Below are 21,827 nucleotides of genomic sequence, written 5' to 3'. Positions count from 1 at the left end.
AAGTTAAAAAATTGAAAAAAAATCAGTAGAAAAATGGGAGTAAAAACTAAATGACAAATAGGGTGGGATGGGGGGATGGTTTGGGTATTCTCTTTTCACTTTTATTTTTTATTCTTATTCTGATTCTTTCTGATGTAAGGAAAATGTTCAGAAATAGATTGTGGTGATGAACGCATAACTATATGATCATACTGTGAACAGTTGGTTGTATACCATGGATGACTGTATGGTTTGTGAATATATTTCAATTAAACTGAATTTAAAAAAAAAAAAAAAAAAAGAGTCCCATTATAACTTTATCAACCAGAAAACAATAGGCTATTTTCAATCTAAACAGATTTCAAAAATCAGAAACAAACCAAAAGGGAAGAAATTAGTCCAATCCACTGGTCATGAGTTTCAAGGTTAGTGAAACTCCACTACGTCTTTACAGAGGGGACAGCATACTTACTCTCTGGCTGGCAGACAACATCATAGACCCAGATTATCAGCAGGGTCCACACGACACTCCATGCGATTAGCTGCCAGGGCTCATATTTGGTACAATGCCCATTTACATAATTCTTAGCTTTTGTAGAATACACTTCCAAAATCTCAAAGTAGGGCTCAAAGGCCTTCTAGAAATACAAGAGAAAAAAGAAATATTACATTCAGAGAGGAAATGGAGTCTGTTCTTTGTTCTTTGACTCTCATTTTTTGAGGAAAAGGCTGTTCATGATCTGGCCCCACCCCCATAATAATCTTATCATCTTCCATGTACCTCAAATTGGACTTTGACAAGATTTTTAATCTTCTGCCTATTCTGTAAAATAAAAGGGCTGAGCTAGATCACCGTTTCAGTTCTAAAGCTTTTATGACTGCCAATATCCATTGTCCCACTCTCTTAACTCAAATTAAACCTCTCAACATCAATGTCCTTTGTCTAAATTGTTCCCATTCTCTAATCCAAGGAATGGCTAACTGTTTCTGTCAAGGGCCAGAAAGTAAATATTTTAGGCTTTGCAGGCCATAAAGTCTCTGTTAAAACTACTCAACTCTACCATTGTAGCATAAAAGCAGTCATAGACAATACGCAAACCAACAAGTGTGACCAGTTTCCAACAAAATTTTTTATGGACACTGAAATTTGAATTTCATATAATTGTCAATTGTCAAAATATTCTTTTTTTTTTTTTAACAATTAAAGAATGTAAAAACTATTCTTATTTCATAGGCCAAAGTTTGCCGACCCCTGCTCTAAGGCCCTACCTCACTATAAAACTCTTAAGGCCAGGTACCATATCTTACAGTTATCTGTATTCCTCATGATACCTGGCACCAGAACAAACAAGAAAAAGTCCTCTCATCCATAAACTTAGCTGGATATCCCATTTGTGAGACTTTATATCTCCCTTTAAGTCCCCTTCACAGAGTCAGCTGTGCTCTACACAGAGTTTATCGCAACTGGCCTTGAAGTCTGATCATCTGTTTCTTATCTCCCTGACTATACAGTTAGCTCCTTGAAGACAGACCAGATTTTACTCATAATTACAACCCCACGTAGCACCTAACAATGTGCTCTACACAAAATAAGTTCACTGGATAATATTTTATTCATTCAATTACTCAACATTTTTAAGTACCTACAAGGCTTAAGGTATTATGCTGGGGAAATGCTCAGGAAAATATTGTAGGTTTCTTGCCCTTCCTGAGCTTACAGTCGAATGAGAGGGGTATATGTGCATATGTGTGCATATATATATACACATACATATACATCCATGCAGTCACAGAGATAAATGAGTCTCAAAAATTCTTCAGGATAAATGCTATAATAAGCATGTAAGTGAAATGCTAAGACAGAAGCCTAAGGAAGGCCTGTCTGTCTCTTCCCAAGAGGAGATGGGGAAGATATGATAGAGTATAAAGTTTAAGCTGGTTAAAAGGATAAACTAATGATAAACAATTTTCTACAGCAGAAAAGTTAAAAGGAAAAAAAAAAAAAATTTACACCAGAGAGAGAGAGAGGATAGCAGTTGCAAATGCATAAAAATCATGGTACATTCAGGGAACAGCAAAAAGTTCTATGTGGGTAGAATATAAGCAACATGAGGGCAGGAATGAGTAAACACATCAATCAGAGAACTAAGGCTGGGAGCAGACCAGGTCCAGATTAAAAATGGTCTTGACTTTACATCCAAAGCATAAGCAATGAAAGGAAAAATAGATAAATGGGAACTCCTCAAAATTGTGGTATATAGGTTAACAGGATATAGAATGAAGCTAAAGAATGGAGAGTGTTTGCTTAACATGTGCAGTATGTTTAATTAGGTCAAACTTAAAAGTTTGGAAATGGATAGAGGTGATGGTAGCATGTTATTGTGAGAATAACTGACAGTGCTGAATGGTATGTGAATGTGGTAGAAAGGGGGAGTTCAGAGTCATATATATCACCAGAAGGAAAGTTGGAGGTTAAAACATAAGAATGTATACCACAGTGAATCTCATGGCAGATGATGACTGTGATTAACTGTACAAATATTAAAAAGTTCATTCACAAACTATAACAAGTGTATGGCACTATTACAAAGAGTTAATAATAGAGCGGTATATGGGGAAAATGTACCTATTGCAAACTATGGACTATAGTTAACAGTAATATCTTAATATTCTTTTAATAACAGTAACAAATGCACCTTACCAATATTATGAGTTGATAATAGGTCGGAAAAGTGGTATGAGTGGATTTAGGTTTTCTTTTTTCTTTTTATTTATTTTCTGGAGTAATGAAAATGTTCTAAAATTGACCATGGTGATGAATGCACAACTACGTGATAATACTGTAAGCCACTGATTGTATACTTCAGATGGTTTGTATGATGTGTGAATATAGAACACAAAAAAAATCTGATACGCTAAAATTATTGGAAAAAGTTTTTGACATTTTTGTTTTATAAAAATCAACTGCTTTCCAGAGCAACAGATGATAGATAGGGAGGGAAGGAGGGAGGGAGGGAGGGAAAGAAAGAAATGGTGGTGTGACAGGATGTTAAAGTTGGTGGAGCAGGGTATCGGGGGGGGGGGTCAGGGTATGACGCAGTTCAGTGTATGGGGTTTGTATTGTTTTTGCAACTGTTCTGTAAGTTTGAATTTATTTCAAAATAAAATTTTTAAAAAATCAACTTTCAATAATTTTAAATAATTAAAAAACAAAAACAAAAAAATGGTCTTGAAAACAGGTTTAAAAAACATGGAGAGGGAGTATAAATTGAAAGGCACTTTTTGTAAGTTGACAGTACTGCTAACATTTTAGATATGTATTCATTTTGACCCATAAATTCTACTTTTTGGTATCTCTCTTTTTTGTATAGAGACACATATTCAAGCACATTCATGCCAATATTCTCTGTAATAGCAAAAATATAAACGACGTAAATGTCCATCTATAGAGGAATGGTTAAATAACTATAGAACATACATTTCATATAACCAAACCATGCAGCATTAAAAAGAAGATAGATATACATGAACCACATGGAAAAATAGCTGGGATATAATCTGAGTATAAAAAAGCAAATTACAGAACAGCAACAACAAAACAAAACAAAAGTATGAAATGTTAAACAAGAGAGTAATCTTTTTTATTAACAAAACTTGGTCAGAGATGAACAGATGGAAGATAGAGATCAGAGACAAAAATTTTAGCTAGATTGATGAAATAAATGGTCTAGGGGAGAAATAAACTGGGTTCTACCTTAAGCAGTACAACAGTGGGGATAAAAAAGTGGTATGGATTTGAAAGACAATTTTCGAAGTGGAACAAACAGGATTTGGTAACTTATTAGATATGGGAAGCATGGAGTTAAGAAGTGGAGTTTCAAATTTGAGACACTGGGTAAGTGGAGTCACCATAAACCACGGTAAGACTGGAAGAAGGAGGGAAAATGAAGAGGGCTGAGGAGATTTTAAGAAAGAGATAATGATATTGGTTTCAGTTATGTTCCTGTTGGAAATCTACATGTAATGACCCAGTAGGACTGTGAAAGCTTAGAACAGGGACAGGTGTTCAACAAGTGTTGGTTGAAAACATGTATACCCTTAGCAATTAGACTGTGAAATAAGGTAATTAGTATTAGGCAAGTATTGGGTTCCCTGGAGGCCCACCCATGGAAACACCGATTATCTGCAACCCCACCGTAGTTCTTGGTGGCCCAGACCTCATTGCTACTATCAATCCACTGCAGTGGCAGTGCTGGTCAAGACCCAGGAAGGACCAGAAAAGTCTGTCATCAAAGGCATTTCATGATTTCCATCATTATAAAGAGTCCTCTAGGGTTAAATCTGTGATCAAACTACAAGATTAAACTGTGCATATGAATGGAATGATGGAAGGACATTCATTCAGATGAGCTTTTCTTCTAGTTATCCTAGTTCCTAATTCACCCAGAAAAACAGAGGTTACCAGTGTCAAAAGATGACTATAGATATTCATCAACTTTTCATGGCACTGAACAATAAAGCAATATAACTAGTATTAAAGGAGACAGCAAAGAACCAGCAAATGCAAACAAATTTGACATTTTAAAAGCTATAAAATTAAGATATGATGGCATTCCTCACTGACATTTTTTATAAACTATATTCAGCAAGAATATATTTTCTTGGTAAATGCTACAATAAGATAATGGGAGTCCTTGAATTCAAAGGGGAGACTTCAGGAGGAGATATATTTGTATATTCTCTTACTCCAAAGACAGAATGATTCAGTAATTGGATGGGTCCTGGCAAGCATTTTTAATAGGCAACTTGATGGTCACAGAAATTAGTTCTCCTGGCCTCCTTCCAAGGTCTTTCACCAGCCTTAGGATATTACAAACAACCTAGGCCCAGTCCCCGATGGTGCAACACCTCACAACACTGTCAGTTCACTGCATTATTGGGCTCTGTGGGGTAATGTGTCCTATCTCCTTGGAAAAAAAAGGATGAGGCAGGTCCCTGGGGCCTTGAAAACAGCACAAACCCCAGGCTGGGCCCTGATGCAATACTCCAGCCCTTGGGAAGCATAGAATCTAAAAGCTGAAAAGAACCCTAGAGAGCAAGTCCAACATTTCCAACCTACAGGCAGAGGCCGCAGTGTGAAATGGCATGCCCTAGCTCATTTGGGTAGACTTGTGTCAGAGCAGAGATTAGGAACCCCAAGCCTCCTGCCTCAGTCTTCGGTCCTCTTTCCATTCTTGATTTCCAGAGTTCACAGGATCACTTAACACATTACCATCCACTGGCATCCCAAGAGTTTTCTTTTCACAATTTATGTTCTTGGCAGAATCTATTTTGGATGTATGGTATAGTTTATAAGAAACTAAAACTGTATCCCTAGGTGATGACTATAGATAAGCATCAAGAAAGAGATGGCACAAGAACTTAATAGAATTATACTTACTATTTCATGCCATATTTTTTGCTTACAGCAATACATTTTTTAACTATATGCATCTAAAAGTATATTTGTAATTGCAATACTTAGACTTCTGTTTACTTCAATGTAATATTATGTATTGTACCCTCTGGAAAGACAAGAACTATGAATGATCACCTATGAATCCACTAACGTACTGTGCAACTCCAGGCAAATTATTTCACCAATCTGTGCTTTCATTTCTTTATCAAGAAGAAGAGATACAAGACTAACACATTCACAAAATAAATAAATTCAGTGTGTGTGTGTGTGGGGGGTGTATCTTCAGCCCTTGCTTAACAGAACAGTAGGGTTTTGGTAAAGCTTGCACAAGTAAAGCATTCCTTCCTTCACATTTGTTATAAAACTGGAAATGTATTCCTCTAGAGGAAAAAAAAAACACTTTTCCCAATTAATGTATATGAAATGATAGTAAAGAACATCATAAATCTTTTTAAAAGTATCACATTAAAAGAAAAAACAAGAGAGGATTGTGGGAAGATGGCTGAGTAGAAAACTCTAAAATTCATCTTTCTACAAGAACAATTATTAAACAGGTAGGAACTGTCGGAAAAAAACTATTTTGAAACTCCAGAGGCCAGCAGAACATTGTACAGCATCCAGAGAAGAGCGGGAGGAAGAGGCTGGTAAATTACAATAAAAAACAGCAAATTGCTCTCTCTGCAGAGCGGTTACCAGCACCCATCCCCCATCTCATGGCAGGCTACCGTGGGGACCAGCCCCTGGCTAGCACACTGGTGCCAGAAAAAGACATAAAAGTCCTCTTCCCAAAGACCAGGGGCAGGCATGGCCGATCTCTGATCATAGATTTTGATCAGCGACTTCAGATCACTGGGGGCCTGGCTCTGAGAGCAACCATTATCCCACCCCACCCCTGGACAAAGGCAGCAACGGAGGAGACTTAAAAAATCTGTCTTATCACCCGCGGGTTACAAAATTAAGAAACAAACATCTCAAGGAATAAACCCCAGAGTTAACATCTTAAAATACTAAAATGTACAGTGGGCAACAAAAGAGTTCACGACAAACAAAGAAAAAGGAAATGATGGCCCATCCAAAGGAAGAGGATAACACCAACGAAGACGACGAGAATGTGGACATACGAAAGATTTAAAGAACAATGATCTTAAAGGAAAAAACAAACTGATAAACCTTAGTAGTCTGAATATTCAAAATATTAACTACTTTCAGAAATTAAGAACCATTTCTCTACACTTTATTGTGCCCTCTTCTCTCCTCTTCCTTTTTTCTTAAATGAAAGAATCAGCCAATAACTGGTTTAACATACTACTGAGATCCAATCATCAAACTTAGTGACTCCCCATCTCTCAAACAGGAAAAAAAGACACCCATCAATCCTTCCTAGGAAGTATTTAAAATCAGGGCCTCCCCAAGCCAAAACAAATTTATCAGGACACTGACCTAAGGTCAACTAATTGTTCCTGATTAACATTGTTTCTCTGGCCAAATACAAAAGTAAATTAGAATCTTCCACCTGGCAATACTGCAGAAAAGAAAGTTCTTTTCCTCTTCCTTTCACTTTCTTCACCTCTAATACAATTGTGCAATTCCAAACCAAAAAGTTCTTCCAGAGAAGCCAGAAATTCAAGCTTTGAAGCAGGAATGAAAGAGAAAACCTGTCTTACCTGGTTCACCTACTGCCTTAAATGTCTTAAGATCAAAAGGGTCATCTAAGGACAGAGACTCAGGTTAAGGAGTAAAGTTAAAAAGAGACCCAGGAGGCGGGGCAAGATGGCGGACTGGTGAGCTGTATGTTTTAGTTACTCCTCCAGGAAAGTAGGTAGAAAGCCAGGAACTGCGTGGACTGGACACCACAGAGCAATCTGACTTTGGGCATACTTCATACAACACTCATGAAAACGTGGAACTGCTGAGATCAGCGAAATCTGTAAGTTTTTGTGGCCTGGGGACCCGCACCCCTCCCTGCCAGGCTCAGTCCCGTGGGAGGAGGGGCTGTCAGCTCCGGGAAGGAGAAGGGAGAACTGCAGTGGCAGCCCTTATCAGAAACTCATTCTACTGATCCAAACTCCAACCATAGATAGACTGTGACCAGACACCAGAGAATCTGAGAGCAGCCAGCTCAGCAGAGAGGAGACAGGCATAGAAAAAAACAACACGAAAAACTCCAAAATAAAAGCGGAGGATTTTTGGAGTTACGGTGAACATAGAAAGGGGAAGGGCAGAGCTCAGGCCCTGAGGATCATATGCAAATGCCAAAGAAAAGCTGATCTCTCTGCCCTGTGGACCTTTCCTTAATGGCCCTAATTGCTTTCTCTCTTAGCATTTCAATAACCCATTAGATCTCTGAGGAGGGCCCTTTTTTTTAATCCTTTTTTCTTTTTCTAAAACAATTACTCTAAGAAGCCCAATACAGAAAGCTTCAAAGACTTGTAATTTGGGCAGGTCAAGACAAGAGCAGAACTAAGAGAGCTCTGAGACAAAAGGCAATAATCCAGTGGCTGAGAAAATTCACTAAACAACACAACTTCCCAAGAAAAGGGGGGTGTCCGCTCACAGCCATCATCCTGGTGGACAGGAAACACTCCTGCCCATCGCCAGCCCCATAGCCCAGACCTGCCCCAGACAACCCAGTGGGACGGAAGCGCTTCAAATAACAGGTACACACCACAAAACTGGGTGTGGACATTAGCCTTCCCTGCAACCTCAGCTGATTGTCCCAGAGTTGGGAAGGTGGAGCAGTGTGAATTAACAAAGCCCCATTCAGCCATCATTTCAGCAGACTGGGAGCCTCCCTACACAGCCCAGCAGCCCAGAACTGCCCTGGGGGGATGGCACTCACCCGTGACATAGCAAGTCATCCCTCAACAGAGGACACGGGGTGCACAGCCTGGAAGAGGGGCCCACTTGCAAGTCTCAGGAGCCATACGCCAATACCAAGGACTTGTGGGTCAGTGGCAGAGACAAACTGTGGCAGGACTGAACTGAAGGATTAGACTATTGCAGCAGCTTTAAAACTCTAGGATCACCAGGGAGATTTGATTGTTAGGGCCACCCCCCCTCCCTGACTGCCCAGAAACACGCCCCATATACAGGGCAGGCAACACCAACAACACACGCAAGCTTGGTACACCAATTGGACCCCACAAGACTCACTCCCCCACTCACCAAAAAGGCTAAGCAGGGGAGAACTGGCTTGTGGAGAACAGGTGGCTCGTGGACACCACCTGCTGGTTAGTTAGAGAAAGTGTACTCCACGAAGCTGTAGATCTGACAAATTAGAGATAAGGACTTCAATTGGTCTACAAATCCTAAAAGAACCCTATCAAGTTCAGCAAATGCCAAGAGGCCAAAAACAACAGAAAATTATAAAGCATATGAAAAAACCAGACGATATGGATAACCCAAGCCCAAGCACCCAAACCAAAAGATCAGAAGAGACACAGCACCTAGAGCAGCTACTCAAAGAACTAAAGATGAACAATGAGACCATAGTACGGGATACAAAGGAGATCAAGAAGACCCTAGAAGAGCATAAAGAAGACATTGCAAGACTAAATAAAAAAATGGATGATCTTATGGAAATTAAAGAAACTGTTGACCAAATTAAAAAGATTCTGGACACTCATAGTACAAGACTAGAGGAAGTTGAACAATTAATCAGTGACCTCGAAGATGACAGAATGGAAAATGAAAGCATAAAAGAAAGAATGGGGAAAAAAATTGAAAAAATCGAAATGGACTTCAGGGATATGATAGATAATATAAAACATCCAAATAAAAGACTCGTTGGTGTTCCAGAAGGGGAAGAAAAGGGTAAAGGTCTAGGAAGAGTATTCAAAGAAATTGTTGGGGAAAACTTCCCAAATCTTCTAAACAACATAAATACACAAATCATAAATGCCCAGCGAACTCCAACTAGAATAAATCCAAATAAACCCACTCCGAGACATATTCTGATCACACTGTCAAACACGGAAGAGAAGGAGCAAGTTCTGAAAGCAGCAAGAGAAAAGCAATTCACCACATACAAAGGAAACAGCATAAGACTAAGTAGTGACTACTCAGCAGCCACCATGGAGGCGAGAAGGCAGTGGCACGATATATTTAAAATTCTGAGTGAGAAAAATTTCCAGCCAAGAATACTTTATCCAGCAAAGCTCTCCTTCAAATTTGAGGGAGAGCTTAAATTTTTCACAGACAAACAAATGCTGAGAGAATTTGCTAACAAGAGACCTGCCCTACTGGAGATACTAAAGGGAGCCCTACAGACAGAGAAACAAAGAAAGGACAGAGAGACTTGGAGAAAGGTTCAGTACTAAAGAGATTCGGTATGGGTACAATAAAGGATATTAATAGAGAGAGGGGAAAAATATGACAAACATAAACCAAAGGATAAGATGGCTGATTCAAGAAATGCCTTCACAGTTATAATGTTGAATGTAAATGGATTAAACTCCCCAATTAAAAGATATAGATTCGCAGAATGGATCAAAAAAAATGAACCATCAATATGTTGCATACAAGAGACTCATCTTAGACACAGGGACACAAAGAAACTGAAAGTGAAAGGATGGAAAAAAATATTTCATGCAAGCTACAGCCAAAAGAAAGCAGGTGTAGCAATATTAATCTCAGATAAAATAGACTTTAAATGCAGGGATGTCTTGAGAGACAAAGAAGGCCACTACATACTAATAAAAGGGGCAATTCAACAAGAAGAATTAACAATCGTAAATGTCTATGCACCCAATCAAGGTGCCACAAAATACATGAGAGAAACACTGGCAAAACTAAAGGAAGCAATTGATGTTTCCACAATAATTGTGGGAGACTTCAACACATCACTCTCTCCTATAGATAGATCAACCAGACAGAAGACCAATAAGGAAATTGAAAACCTAAACAATCTGATAAATGAATTAGATTTAACAGACATATACAGGACATTACATCCCAAATCACCAGGATACACTTACTTTTCTAGTGCTCATGGAACTTTCTCCAGAATAGATCATATGCTGGGACATAAAACAAGCCGCAATCAATTTAAAAAGATTGAAATTATTCAAAGCATATTCTCTGACCACAATGAAATACAATTATAAGTCAATAACCATCAGAGACCTAGAAAATTCACAAATACCTGGAGGTTAAACAACACACTCCTAAACAATCAGTGGGTTAACGAAGAAATAGCAAGAGAAATTCCTAAATATATAGAGATGAATGAAAATGAGAACACAACATACCAAAACCTATGGGATGCAGCAAAAGCAGTGCTAAGGGGGAAATTTAGAGCACTAAACGCATATATTAAAAAGGAAGAAAGAGCCAAAATCAAAGAACTAATGGATCAACTAAAGAAGCTAGAAAATGAACAGCAAACCAATCCTAAACCAAGCAGAAGAAAAGAAATAACAAGGATTAAAGCAGAAATAAATGACATAGAGAACAAAAAAACAATAGAGAGGATAAATATCACCAAAAGTTGGTTCTTTCAGAAGATCAACAAGATTGACAAGCCCCTAGCTAGACTGACACAATCAAAAAGAGAGAAGACCCATATAAACAAAATAATGAATGAAAAAGGTGACATAACTGCAGATCCTGAAGAAATTAAAAAAATTATAAGAGGATACTATGAACAACTGTATGCCAACAAACTGGATAATGTAGAGGAAATGGACAATTTCCCGGAAACATATGAACAACCTAGACTGACCAGAGAAGAAATAGAAGACCTCAACCAACCCATCACAAGCAAAGAGATCCAATCAGTCATCAAAAATCTTCCCACAAATAAATGGCCAGGACCAGATGGCTTCACAGGGGAATTCTACCAAACTTTCCAGAAAGAACTGATACCAATCTTACTCAAACTCTTTCAAAACATTGAAGAAAATGGAACACTACCTAACTCATTTTATGAAGCTAACATCAATCTAATACCAAAACCAGGCAAAGATGCTACAAAAAAGGAAAACTACCGGCCAATCTCCCTAATGAATATAGATGCAAAAATCCTCAACAAAATACTTGCAAATCGAATCCAAAGACACATTAAAAAAATCATACACCATGACCAAGTGGGGTTCATTCCAGGCATGCAAGGATGGTTCAACATAAGAAAATCAATCAATGTATTACAACACATTAACAAGTCAAAAGGGAAAAATCAATTGATCATCTCAATAGATGCTGAAAAAGCATTTGACAAAATCCAACATCCCTTTTTGATAAAAACACTTCAAAAGGTAGGAATTGAAGGAAACTTCCTCAACATGATAAAGAGCATATATGAAAAACCCACAGCCAGCATAGTACTCAATGGTGAGAGACTGAAAGCCTTCCCTCTAAGATCAGGAACAAGACAAGGATGCCCGCTGTCACCACTGTTATTTAACATTGTGCTGGAAGTGCTAGCCAGGGCAATCCGGGAAGACAAAGAAATAAAAGGCATCCAAATTGGAAAAGAAGAAGTAAAACTGTCATTGTTTGCAGATGATATGATCTTATATCTAGAAAACCCTGAGAAATCGACGATACAGCTACTAGAGCTAATAAACAAATTTAGCAAAGTAGCGGGATACAAGGTTAATGCACATAAGTCAGTAATGTTTCTATATGCTAGAAATGAACAAACTGAAGAGACACTCAAGAAAAAGATACCATTTTCAATAGCAACTAAAAAAATCAAGTACCTAGGAATAAACTTAACCAAAGATGTAAAAGACCTATACAAAGAAAACTACATAACTCTACTAAAAGAAATAGAAGGGGACCTTAAAAGATGGAAAAATATTCCATGTTCATGGATAGGAAGACTAAATGTCATTAAGACGTCAATTCTACCCAAACTCATCTACAGATTCAATGCAATCCCAATCAAAATTCCAACAACCTACTTTGCAGACTTGGAAAAGCTAGTTATCAAATTTATTTGGAAAGGGAAGATGCCTCGAATTGCTAAAGACACTCTAAAAAAGAAAAACGAAGTGGGAGGACTTACACTCCCTGACTTTGAAGCTTATTATAAAGCCACAGTTGCCAAAACAGCATGGTACTGGCACAAAGATAGACATATAGATCAATGGAATCGAATTGAGAATTCGGAGATAGACCCTCAGATCTATGGCCGACTGATCTTTGATAAGGCCCCCAAAGTCACTGAACTGAGTCATAATGGTCTTTTCAACAAATGGGGCTGGGAGAGTTGGATATCCATATCCAAAAGAATGAAAGAGGACCCCTACCTCACCCCCTACACAAAAATTAACTCAAAATGGACCAAAGATCTCAATATAAAAGAAAGTACCATAAAACTCCTAGAAGATAATGTAGGAAAACATCTTCAAGACCTTGTATTAGGCGGACACTTCCTAGACTTTACACCCAAAGCACAAGCAACAAAAGAGAAAATAGATAAATGGGAACTCCTCAAGCTTAGAAGTTTCTGCACCTCAAAGGAATTTCTCAAAAAGGTAAAGAGGCAGCCAACTCAATGGGAAAAAATTTTTGGAAACCATGTATCTGACAAAAGACTGATATCTTGCATATATAAAGAAATCCTACAACTCAATGACAATAATACAGACGGCCCAGTTATAAAATGGGCAAAAGATATGAAAAGACAGTTCTCTGAAGAGGAAATACAAATGGCCAAGAAACACATGAAAAAATGTTCAGCTTCACTAGCTGTTAGAGAGATGCAAATTAAGACCACAATGAGATACCATCTCACACCGGTTAGAATGGCTGCCATTAAACAAACAGGAAACTACAAATGCTGGAGGGGATGTGGAGAAATTGGAACTCTTATTCATTGTTGGTGGGACTGTATAATGGTTCAGCCACTCTGGAAGTCAGTCTGGCAGTTCCTTAGAAAACTAGATATAGAGTTACCATTCGATCCAGCGATTGCACTTCTCGGTATATACCCGGAAGATCGGAAAGCAGTGACACGAACAGATATCTGCACGCCAATGTTCATAGCAGCATTATTCACAATTGCCAAGAGATGGAAACAACCCAAATGTCCTTCAACAGATGAGTGGATAAATAAAATGTGGTATATACACACGATGGAATACTACACGGCAGTAAGAAGGAACGATCTCGTGAAACATATGACAACATGGATGAACCTTGAAGACATAATGCTGAGCGAAATAAGCCAGGCACAAAAAGAGAAATATTATATGCTACCACCAATGTGAACTTTGAAAAATGTAAAACAAATGGTTTATAATGTAGAATGTAGGGGAACTAGCAATAGAGAGCAATTAAGGAAGGGGGAACAATAATCCAAGAAGAACAGATAAGGTATTTAACGTTCTCGGGATGCCCAGGAATGACTATGGTCTGTTAATTTCTGATGGATATAGTAGGAACAAGTTCACAGAAATGTTGCTATATTAGGTAACTTTCTTGGGGTAAAGTAGGAACATGTTGGAAGTTAAGCAGTTATCTTAGGTTAGTTGTCTTTTTCTTACTCCCTTGTTATGGTCTCTTTGAAATGTTCTTTTATTGTATGTTTGTTTTCTTTTTAACTTTTTTTTCATACAGTTGATTTAAAAAAGAAGGGAAAGTTAAAAAAAAAAAAAAAAGAAAAACAAGGAAAAAAAAGATGTAGTGCCCCCTTGAGGAGCCTGTGGAGAATGCAGGGGTATTCGCCTACCCCACCTCGATGGTTGCTAACATGACCACAGACATAGGGGTCTGGTGGTTTGATGGGTTGAGCCCTCTACCATAGGTTTTACCCTTGGGAAGACGGTTGCTGCAAAGGAGAGGCTAGGCTTCCCTATGGTTGTGCCTAAGAGCCTCCTCCCGAATGCCTCTTTGTTGCTCAGATGTGGCCCTCTCTCTCTGGCTAAGCCAACTTGAAAGGTGAAATCACTGCCCTCCCCGCTACGTGGGATCAGACACCCAGGGGAGTGAATCTCCCTGGCAACGTGGAATACGACTCCCGGGGAGGAATGTAGACCTGGCATCGTGGGATGGAGAACATCTTCTTGACCAAAAGGGGGATGTGAAAGGAAATGAAATAAGCTTCAGTGGCAGAGAGATTCCAAAAGGAGCCGAGAGGTCACTCTGGTGGGCACTCTTACGCACAATTTAGACAACCCTTTTTAGGTTCTAAAGAATTGAGGTAGCTGGTGGTGGATACCTGAAACTATCAAACTACAACCCAGAACCCATGAATCTCAAAGACAATTGTATAAAAATGTAGCTTATGAGGGGTGACAATGGGATTGGGAAAGCCATAAGGACCACACTCCACTTTGTCTAGTTTATGGATGGATGAGTAGAAAAATAGGGGAAGGAAACAAACAGACAAAGGTACCCAGTGTTCTTTTTTACTTCAATTGCTCTTTTTCACTCTAATTATTATTCTTGTTATTTTTGTGTGTGTGCTAAGGAAGGTGTCAGGGATTGATTTAGTTGATGAATGTACAACTATGTAATGGTACTGTGAACAATCGAAAGTGCGATTTGTTTTGTATGACCGCGTGGTATGTGAATATATCTCAATAAAATGATTAAAAAAAAAAAAAAAGAGACCCAAAGGGTTAACGCATTTATTCTTACTCTACTTTTGTCCTAATAAAACAGAAAACAAAGCTAATTGAATCCGACCCTCTTTCATATCACATTCTGCAGAACTTAAAAGTGCAAAGTAAAAAGGTAAGAAAACACTATTGTCTTCAGAGACTCAGAACGCACTAACATTTATCAGCAAAAACAGATCACAAGCCCAAAGGGAAAATTCCCTTGGGTCATTAAAGAAGTAAGAATTGAGCTACAAAACCAGACAGTCATTCTGAGCAACTTTTAGAGCAACTACTAGTGATCATGAAACAGAAGTGTTTGAAGAGACTGAATCATCATTTCTGAGGAGATAAAGAGCAAATCATATACTTCCCCAAAATTCTACTCTGTAAGTAAAGAGATCCAGTAGCTGGGAAGTTCATCACAAAAAAATTCACAGTCCATGTTTTTCCTTCCAAGCATACCTAGTCAAAGTCAGATCTAAGCTCAGTGCTACTCCATAAGCACTTCTGGACTCGACTCTTTAGGCACTGCAGTATTGAGGCAGAGCACCTTTCCATCACTGAGCACAAAACAATCCTGGCCTCACAAAGCAGACACACATGCAGTGCTGCCAAGTTCTTAGGGGTGCAGTCCTGGAAAATCAAAGCTCTTAAGCTCATAAAAGCTGATGAGTGCTAAACAATGCTAGATGGTGATTTTATTTTCTTTATTTACTTGTGGTTGGGACAAGGCATAAAATGTGAAAACAGATGCTGATTCTTTCAACTAATAATTCTGAGCACCTCTCTTCTGAAATATATCAAGCAAGACACCCAGGGGAGTTAAACTAAGTTCAATAAGCAGAGAAACATGCTGAGGAATGTAGGGTAAGAGCAATTATGGATTCTGTCGGTAAATATATATACCATCAGCTTCAGGCAAGTAGTTAAGATGTGGGGGGAAAAGGGACTAAGGAGTATGCAAACTTAGGTATCATGCCAAGTTTGTTGCAAACTCCCAGAGAACCCCTACACTAGCCAGATGACCTATGGTGGTATGCAAGCGGTTCCCTTCAAAAGTACAAAAGCAGAGTATTGGTATTAGTCATTATCCTTCGAAGACTAGATGATAATTCCTTGAATAACTAGCAAGATCCCACATGCTTCACACAGAAAGGATAAGTGTTGACCTCCATGGGCATACCACAATGGAGGAAGAAGATAATCTGGGCTCCTCCCTTCCCACACTTCGAATACTAAAAGGATTATCTATTTTTGTCCCTGAGTTAAGACACCTCAACTTGGCAAATTGGTAATCATTTGTAGAAACCTGCCTTTCTGCAACAGTCATGCTGCTATTTTAGAGACAATAAATATTGAATATATGCTGAGAAGTGTAACCCAAGGAAGTTACAAAGGCTATTTCTCTGGAAATTTCTAACGTGAGATCCTACTCAAAAGAATAAAACATAGAGGTATCCCTAGGTTTCTGACTGACCCTCAGCCTAAATAAACACTCATTAGAAAGTCTGACTTCAAAATCCAGTCACCAAGGAACTACTTGTTAAAACTGAAGTAAGGAGTGATAAAATCTAAATTTAAAATTAAAATCTGGAGGACTTTCAGACTTTTTTTTTTTTTAAATAATCTGTTAAAAGTGGTCGGGAAAATGTGTGCTTCCAGCGGAAATTATGCATTATCTAGGACACCCCTCCAGGTTACCTGATTCTGATTCTATGGAAGCTGTTTTACAATTCTGAAAGTTACAGATAATTGTTAGCAATGCAAAACAATTCTTATTTGTAAACATGCAAATTCTGCCATGTCTAGTAGAGAGTCAACAGATTTCACTCCTCCACTGTGGAAGAAACCAGTTTTGCCTCCATTTGCATATTCATTTCAATATTCCTGATGTATAAATGTGTCTGCCTTTGAACTTCTGCTCTAAATGAGTTGTAACATCTGCCTGGTTTCCTCATTATGAGTAAAATAAAATCTTTTACATCTGTATAAGAATCATGATTTTATCTTTCTTTGAAAATTGTCTATTAACAAAAGCTGGAGATCTTCTCAGCCACCTCCACCCTCCACCCCCATCCAATGCTTGCAAACATAAAATCTCGCAAATAATTACAAAGGGTTCAGTACACCCTGAAGGGTGGTCATTGGGGCCATAGGGGACAGGTTAATAATCTTGCTCTACAATGAATCATAGATGTAGCCTTAGCATGTGTTTTGCTTAATTGATAGGATCAGATTCGAATGAAAGAAATAGATGCTCTCACACTACTTTAGAATTCAAAAGCTAATATTATTGCTATTAGCAAAATTAAGTAAATATTAAAGAAATGAAATGATTAGAATTAAATGACTAGTGCAAACATTGCAGAAAATAGAACAAAAGAGAAAGAATAATACATCACCAGTCAGGCAGCAGCATCCACAGGTTTAAAAAGCAACATGCCAGGAAGTCTTTCACTCTATGGCAGTCCCTGGGGCCCCAAAAGGGAATTCATCAGCCATACAAAGTATGTCCACCTTGCAGGTGAAGCCTTCAGGGAATCCAAGAGGGGCTTTCCCTTTTAAAGCCCAAAATACATTTATCATAATCAAGAACATTCCCTTGAAGTTGACGCTGGCCAGACTCCGGTCTCCAAGGCAAGACTCCCTCATGATGCTGTTGGTATTATTTAGAATGCTTTGTTTCTAAGGATACGGAACACTAAGTTTTACGAACATGTTTCCACAGACCTCTATTATTTAGATGTTATACATTAACCTTTGGGTGAGGCCACAGGGACATGCTCTGCAGCACCCCTGCACCTTAGCACATAAGCTCCCAGAATCCTTTACCTATGTAGCTACACAGCATTATAAACTGTCCTTTTATACATAAAGGCCCCTATATCCCCTATAGGTAAGTACAAAATTAGAAACACTACTGGATATATCCATTACTTAAAATTCTCCAGAAAAAGGCTTATGACTGCGTGAAGAATGGGGTACTGATAAATGTTACAACATGGATGTTCCTTGAAAACATTATCCTAAATGAAAGAAGGGAATCACAAGATGCCACACATTGTATGATTCCATCTAAATGAAATGTCCTGAATAGCCAAATCTATAGAGACGGAAAGTAGACTGATTGTTGCCTAGAAGCTGGGCTGGCACACTGCTCTCATCTCATCCCCCAGCTTAGGGTTGGGGGTTGAGGGAAAATAAGAAGTGACTACTAATAAGTATGAGTTTCTTTTGAAAATGTTCTAAAATTTATTGTGGTGATTGTTGCACAACCCTGTAAATATACTAAAACCAATGAACTGTACCACTGTACGCAAACAAAAAGCCTTATGACCCAGACATTCCATTTATGTTCACCAAATATTCTCTCAAGTAACACCAACCACCTAAGGTTCTTCGGATTCACAGACTTTCTAACCAGAAGTAACCACAATTCCAGAAATAGGGAGTAAAGCTCTAGATTCCAAAAGGAGGAAGGCAATCATAAGCATCTAAGAATAATTTAGAAATCTGTAAAGCAATTATATATAAATAGGGCAAAGAGGGTGGTTATTGTTTAAAGGTAAAATTTTTGAAAAGGTCTATAAACAGAATTACTACCTCCTAAAATGATCCAACTTTTTAAAAACACTGCTTTTTCTTTGGTGATTCAGAAGCACATGCTACAGCAACTACTCAGGCTATCTGGAAAGCACAGACACCTCATCACCACTCTTGCTGGGCTCTTTAAGAGTTATGCTGATGGTGTTCTCCAAAAAGATAGTTACCGTATAGTCAAAAGTCTAGACTGGTAATCAAAAGCTTCAACTCTCATTTTAGCTCTTACTTAGAAGCTGTGTGACTTCTGGCAAACTGATTTTGCTCATCTGCAAAAATAAAGTCCCAAGCAAAGTCCCAAAGGTGGAGCTGGGAGAGGCTTTAAGCAGTTTGAGTCCCACATCTATGTTGTACTTTCCCATACATAGCAGCAGTAAAATGCATGTTAATAGTGAGCTGCCCCTTAGTTCTGTAAGAAAGAAGTTAAATCAACTCTTAGCCTTCTGCAATCTACTTATTCTATCAGAAAGCTGCAAGTGCTCCCCTTATCTACCTGCAAAACAAGACTGTATCAGTTGTCTATTTATGTTTACAGATCATAAACCTGATTTCAGCAATCCAGGTAGACTACTATTAACTGGAAAAGCAACTGACTCTTAAGTTATCAAAGGGTTGGGTAAATACAATCCTAGACTTTCTTCTGCCCTGGCTGCAATACAGCTAGTCAAGAAGCATTCTTAGCATTCTCCTATTTGCCTTAGATACCCTCCTATGATAGTCTCAAAACAGAATTTCTATTTGCTCAACTGACTCAAAGACCTGGTGCTACTAAGACTGGAAGCCAACATAAGATTGATCCATTCCTTTTCAGACCCATCTGCCAAAATGCATTTCAAAAGAGTGAATTTAAATGCTTTCGGAAAAAGCCTCCAGAGAACATGGTCTCCCCAATACTGAGTATAAATAATCACAAAAGACATTTCTAGTCAAGAGTTCCAGAGGATTATGATTTTAGCCTTGGAATTAACTACTACAAATGGTGTTTAAAACTCTAAACTCAGCCCTCAACAGGCCTCTTTTTTTTAATTAAACTTTTTTTATTAGCCCAGTTGTAGGTTTACAGAAAAATCATGCATAAAATACAGAGTTTCCATCTACCCCCAGCCCCTCCCCACACTTTCCCTTATTATTAACATTTTGCATTAGTGTGGTACCTTTATTATAAATGATGAACCAGTATTATTATAATTATATAATTAACGATAGTCCATAGCATACATTAGGGTTCATTCTTTGTGTTACACAGTTCTATGGTTTTTTAATTTTATTTTTTTGTGATAAAATAAATACCACATAAAGTTTCCCATTTTAACCACTTGCAAGTATACAATTCAGTGGGGTTAATTACATTCACAATGTTGTGCTACCATCTCCACCATCCAGTACGAAAACTTTCCAAACACCCCATTCCTCCCTCTCATAGTTTCTCTCTCTAAGAACCAGGTTTTCCCCTCCCATCACCTCTGTCCCTGCCAGGCTTCATGGTTTTTCATTCGGAATGTTGCTATAGCTTCTTTTCTGTCCTCCCTGCCTCCAATTTTCCTCCATGAGTCCTACTGTCCACAATAATTGTCTAACAGTAAAAAATAATCATGTCATTCCCCCGCTTTAAAAGACACAAATCAGTCCCAAGTGCCCCTAAAAAAGTCCAAATTTTTTACTGTGACACACTAGATCCTCCATGGCCTGGCACCTGCCTAACTTTCCAGCATCATCTCTGATCACTCCTCCTTTGTACCTCACTGGTATTTTTTCAAATATACCAGGCTGGACCTTTGCTCAGCCAGCTAGTAAACTGGTTTATCTATTTTATTATTAATATTTGTTGAAGAATGAGCTCTTGGAGCTTTTGAAAATTAACAAGTTCAGCTGTTTTTCTATTTTTAAATTCATTAATTTCTATTATATTTAGTTATTCCTTCTGTCCTTCTGGTTAGAATTAGTTGGCTGTGTTGACTCCCTGTTCTGCTCCCTGCTCCCTGCTCCAGGTGGGCTCAGCCCCCTTAGCACCGAGGAGGTGTTCCTCTCTTGTTTTAACTCTAGGTTTTGCCTCCCCAGAGCATGCTTCCTTCCACAGACTAGTAGAGGAGTCAGAGCAAGGTGGGTGGGAATTTCTACCTGCACTGATTAACCTGAGTCATCAGGGAAGAAGTCAGTCTATAGTCCCCAAAATGTTTAGAAACCTACAAATCTGGTTTCACACATTTATAAAACCCTAAACACTCTCTCCTTTGATCCTTTAGTTTTACTACTCCAACTAGGTCCCCACCTGTATCTCTCCTAGGGTCTTCCATGCCACCTACCCTGAAACCGTGGTAGGCAGGCACTTCTGTTGTTGCTTTGAACATGCTGTTTTTAAAATGGGGTCTCACACGCCACGAGGTGAATGGATCCTGTAAACAGCATTTTGAGTGAAGTACGCCAGAAACCAAGGCAAACACTATAATGCCTCACCAATATGGACTAACTACAATGTGTAAACTCAGAACTGAATCTTAGAGCACAGCCTAACAAGGAAATGCATATAATCGTGCCTAAGAGTCTCCCCCTGAATGCCTCTTTGTGGCTCAGATGTGGCCCTCTCTCTCTCTCTAGCTAAACCACCTCAGCGGGTCATCTCACTGCATGGGACCTGACTCCCAGGGGTGTAAATCTCCCTGGCAACATGCGATATGACTCCCGGGGATTAATCTGGACCTGGCATCGTGGGATTAGAACATCTTCTTAACCAAAAGGGGGATGTGAAATGAAACAAAATAAAGCTTCAGTGGCTGAGAGATTTCAAATGGAGTTGAGAGGTCACTCTTACACACTATATAGATAACACTTCTCAGGTTTTAAGTATTGGAATAGCTAGAAGTAAATACCTGAAATTATCAAACTCCAACCCAGTAGCCTTGACTCTTGAAGGCGACCATGTAACAGTGTAGTTTATAAGGGGTGACAGTGTGATTGTGAAAACCTTGTGGACTGCACTCCCTTTATCCAGTGTATGGATGGATGAGTAGAAGAATGGGGACAAGACTGAATGAAAAATAGGGTGGGATGGGGGGGAATGATTTGGGTGTTCTTTTTTACTTTCCTTATTCTTATTCTGATTCTTTCTGGTGTAAAGAAAGTGGTCAAAAATAGATTGGGGTGATGAATGCACAGCTATATGATGGTACTGTGAACAGTTGATTGTACACCACAGATTATTGTATGGTATGTGAATATATCTCAACAAAACTGAATTTAAT

General features: G+C 38.6%; 1 protein-coding gene across 1 annotated transcript in view; it reads right to left on the bottom strand.

Moving 5' to 3' along the window:
* The window catches only part of SGPL1 (sphingosine-1-phosphate lyase 1), a 61,124-nt gene that overhangs the window by 28,207 nt on the left and 11,090 nt on the right, over positions 1–21,827 (bottom strand). Inside the window, exon 3 of the mRNA XM_037804295.1 lies at positions 452–617. Coding sequence (XP_037660223.1) covers positions 452–617 — 166 coding nt within the window. The remainder of the gene's footprint in view (positions 1–451; positions 618–21,827) is intronic.

The sequence above is a fragment of the Choloepus didactylus genome, chromosome 15, assembly GCF_015220235.1.
Source record: "Choloepus didactylus isolate mChoDid1 chromosome 15, mChoDid1.pri, whole genome shotgun sequence".
Classification (NCBI taxonomy): domain Eukaryota; kingdom Metazoa; phylum Chordata; class Mammalia; order Pilosa; family Megalonychidae; genus Choloepus; species Choloepus didactylus.
This window is presented reverse-complemented; position numbering and strand designations above follow the sequence as displayed.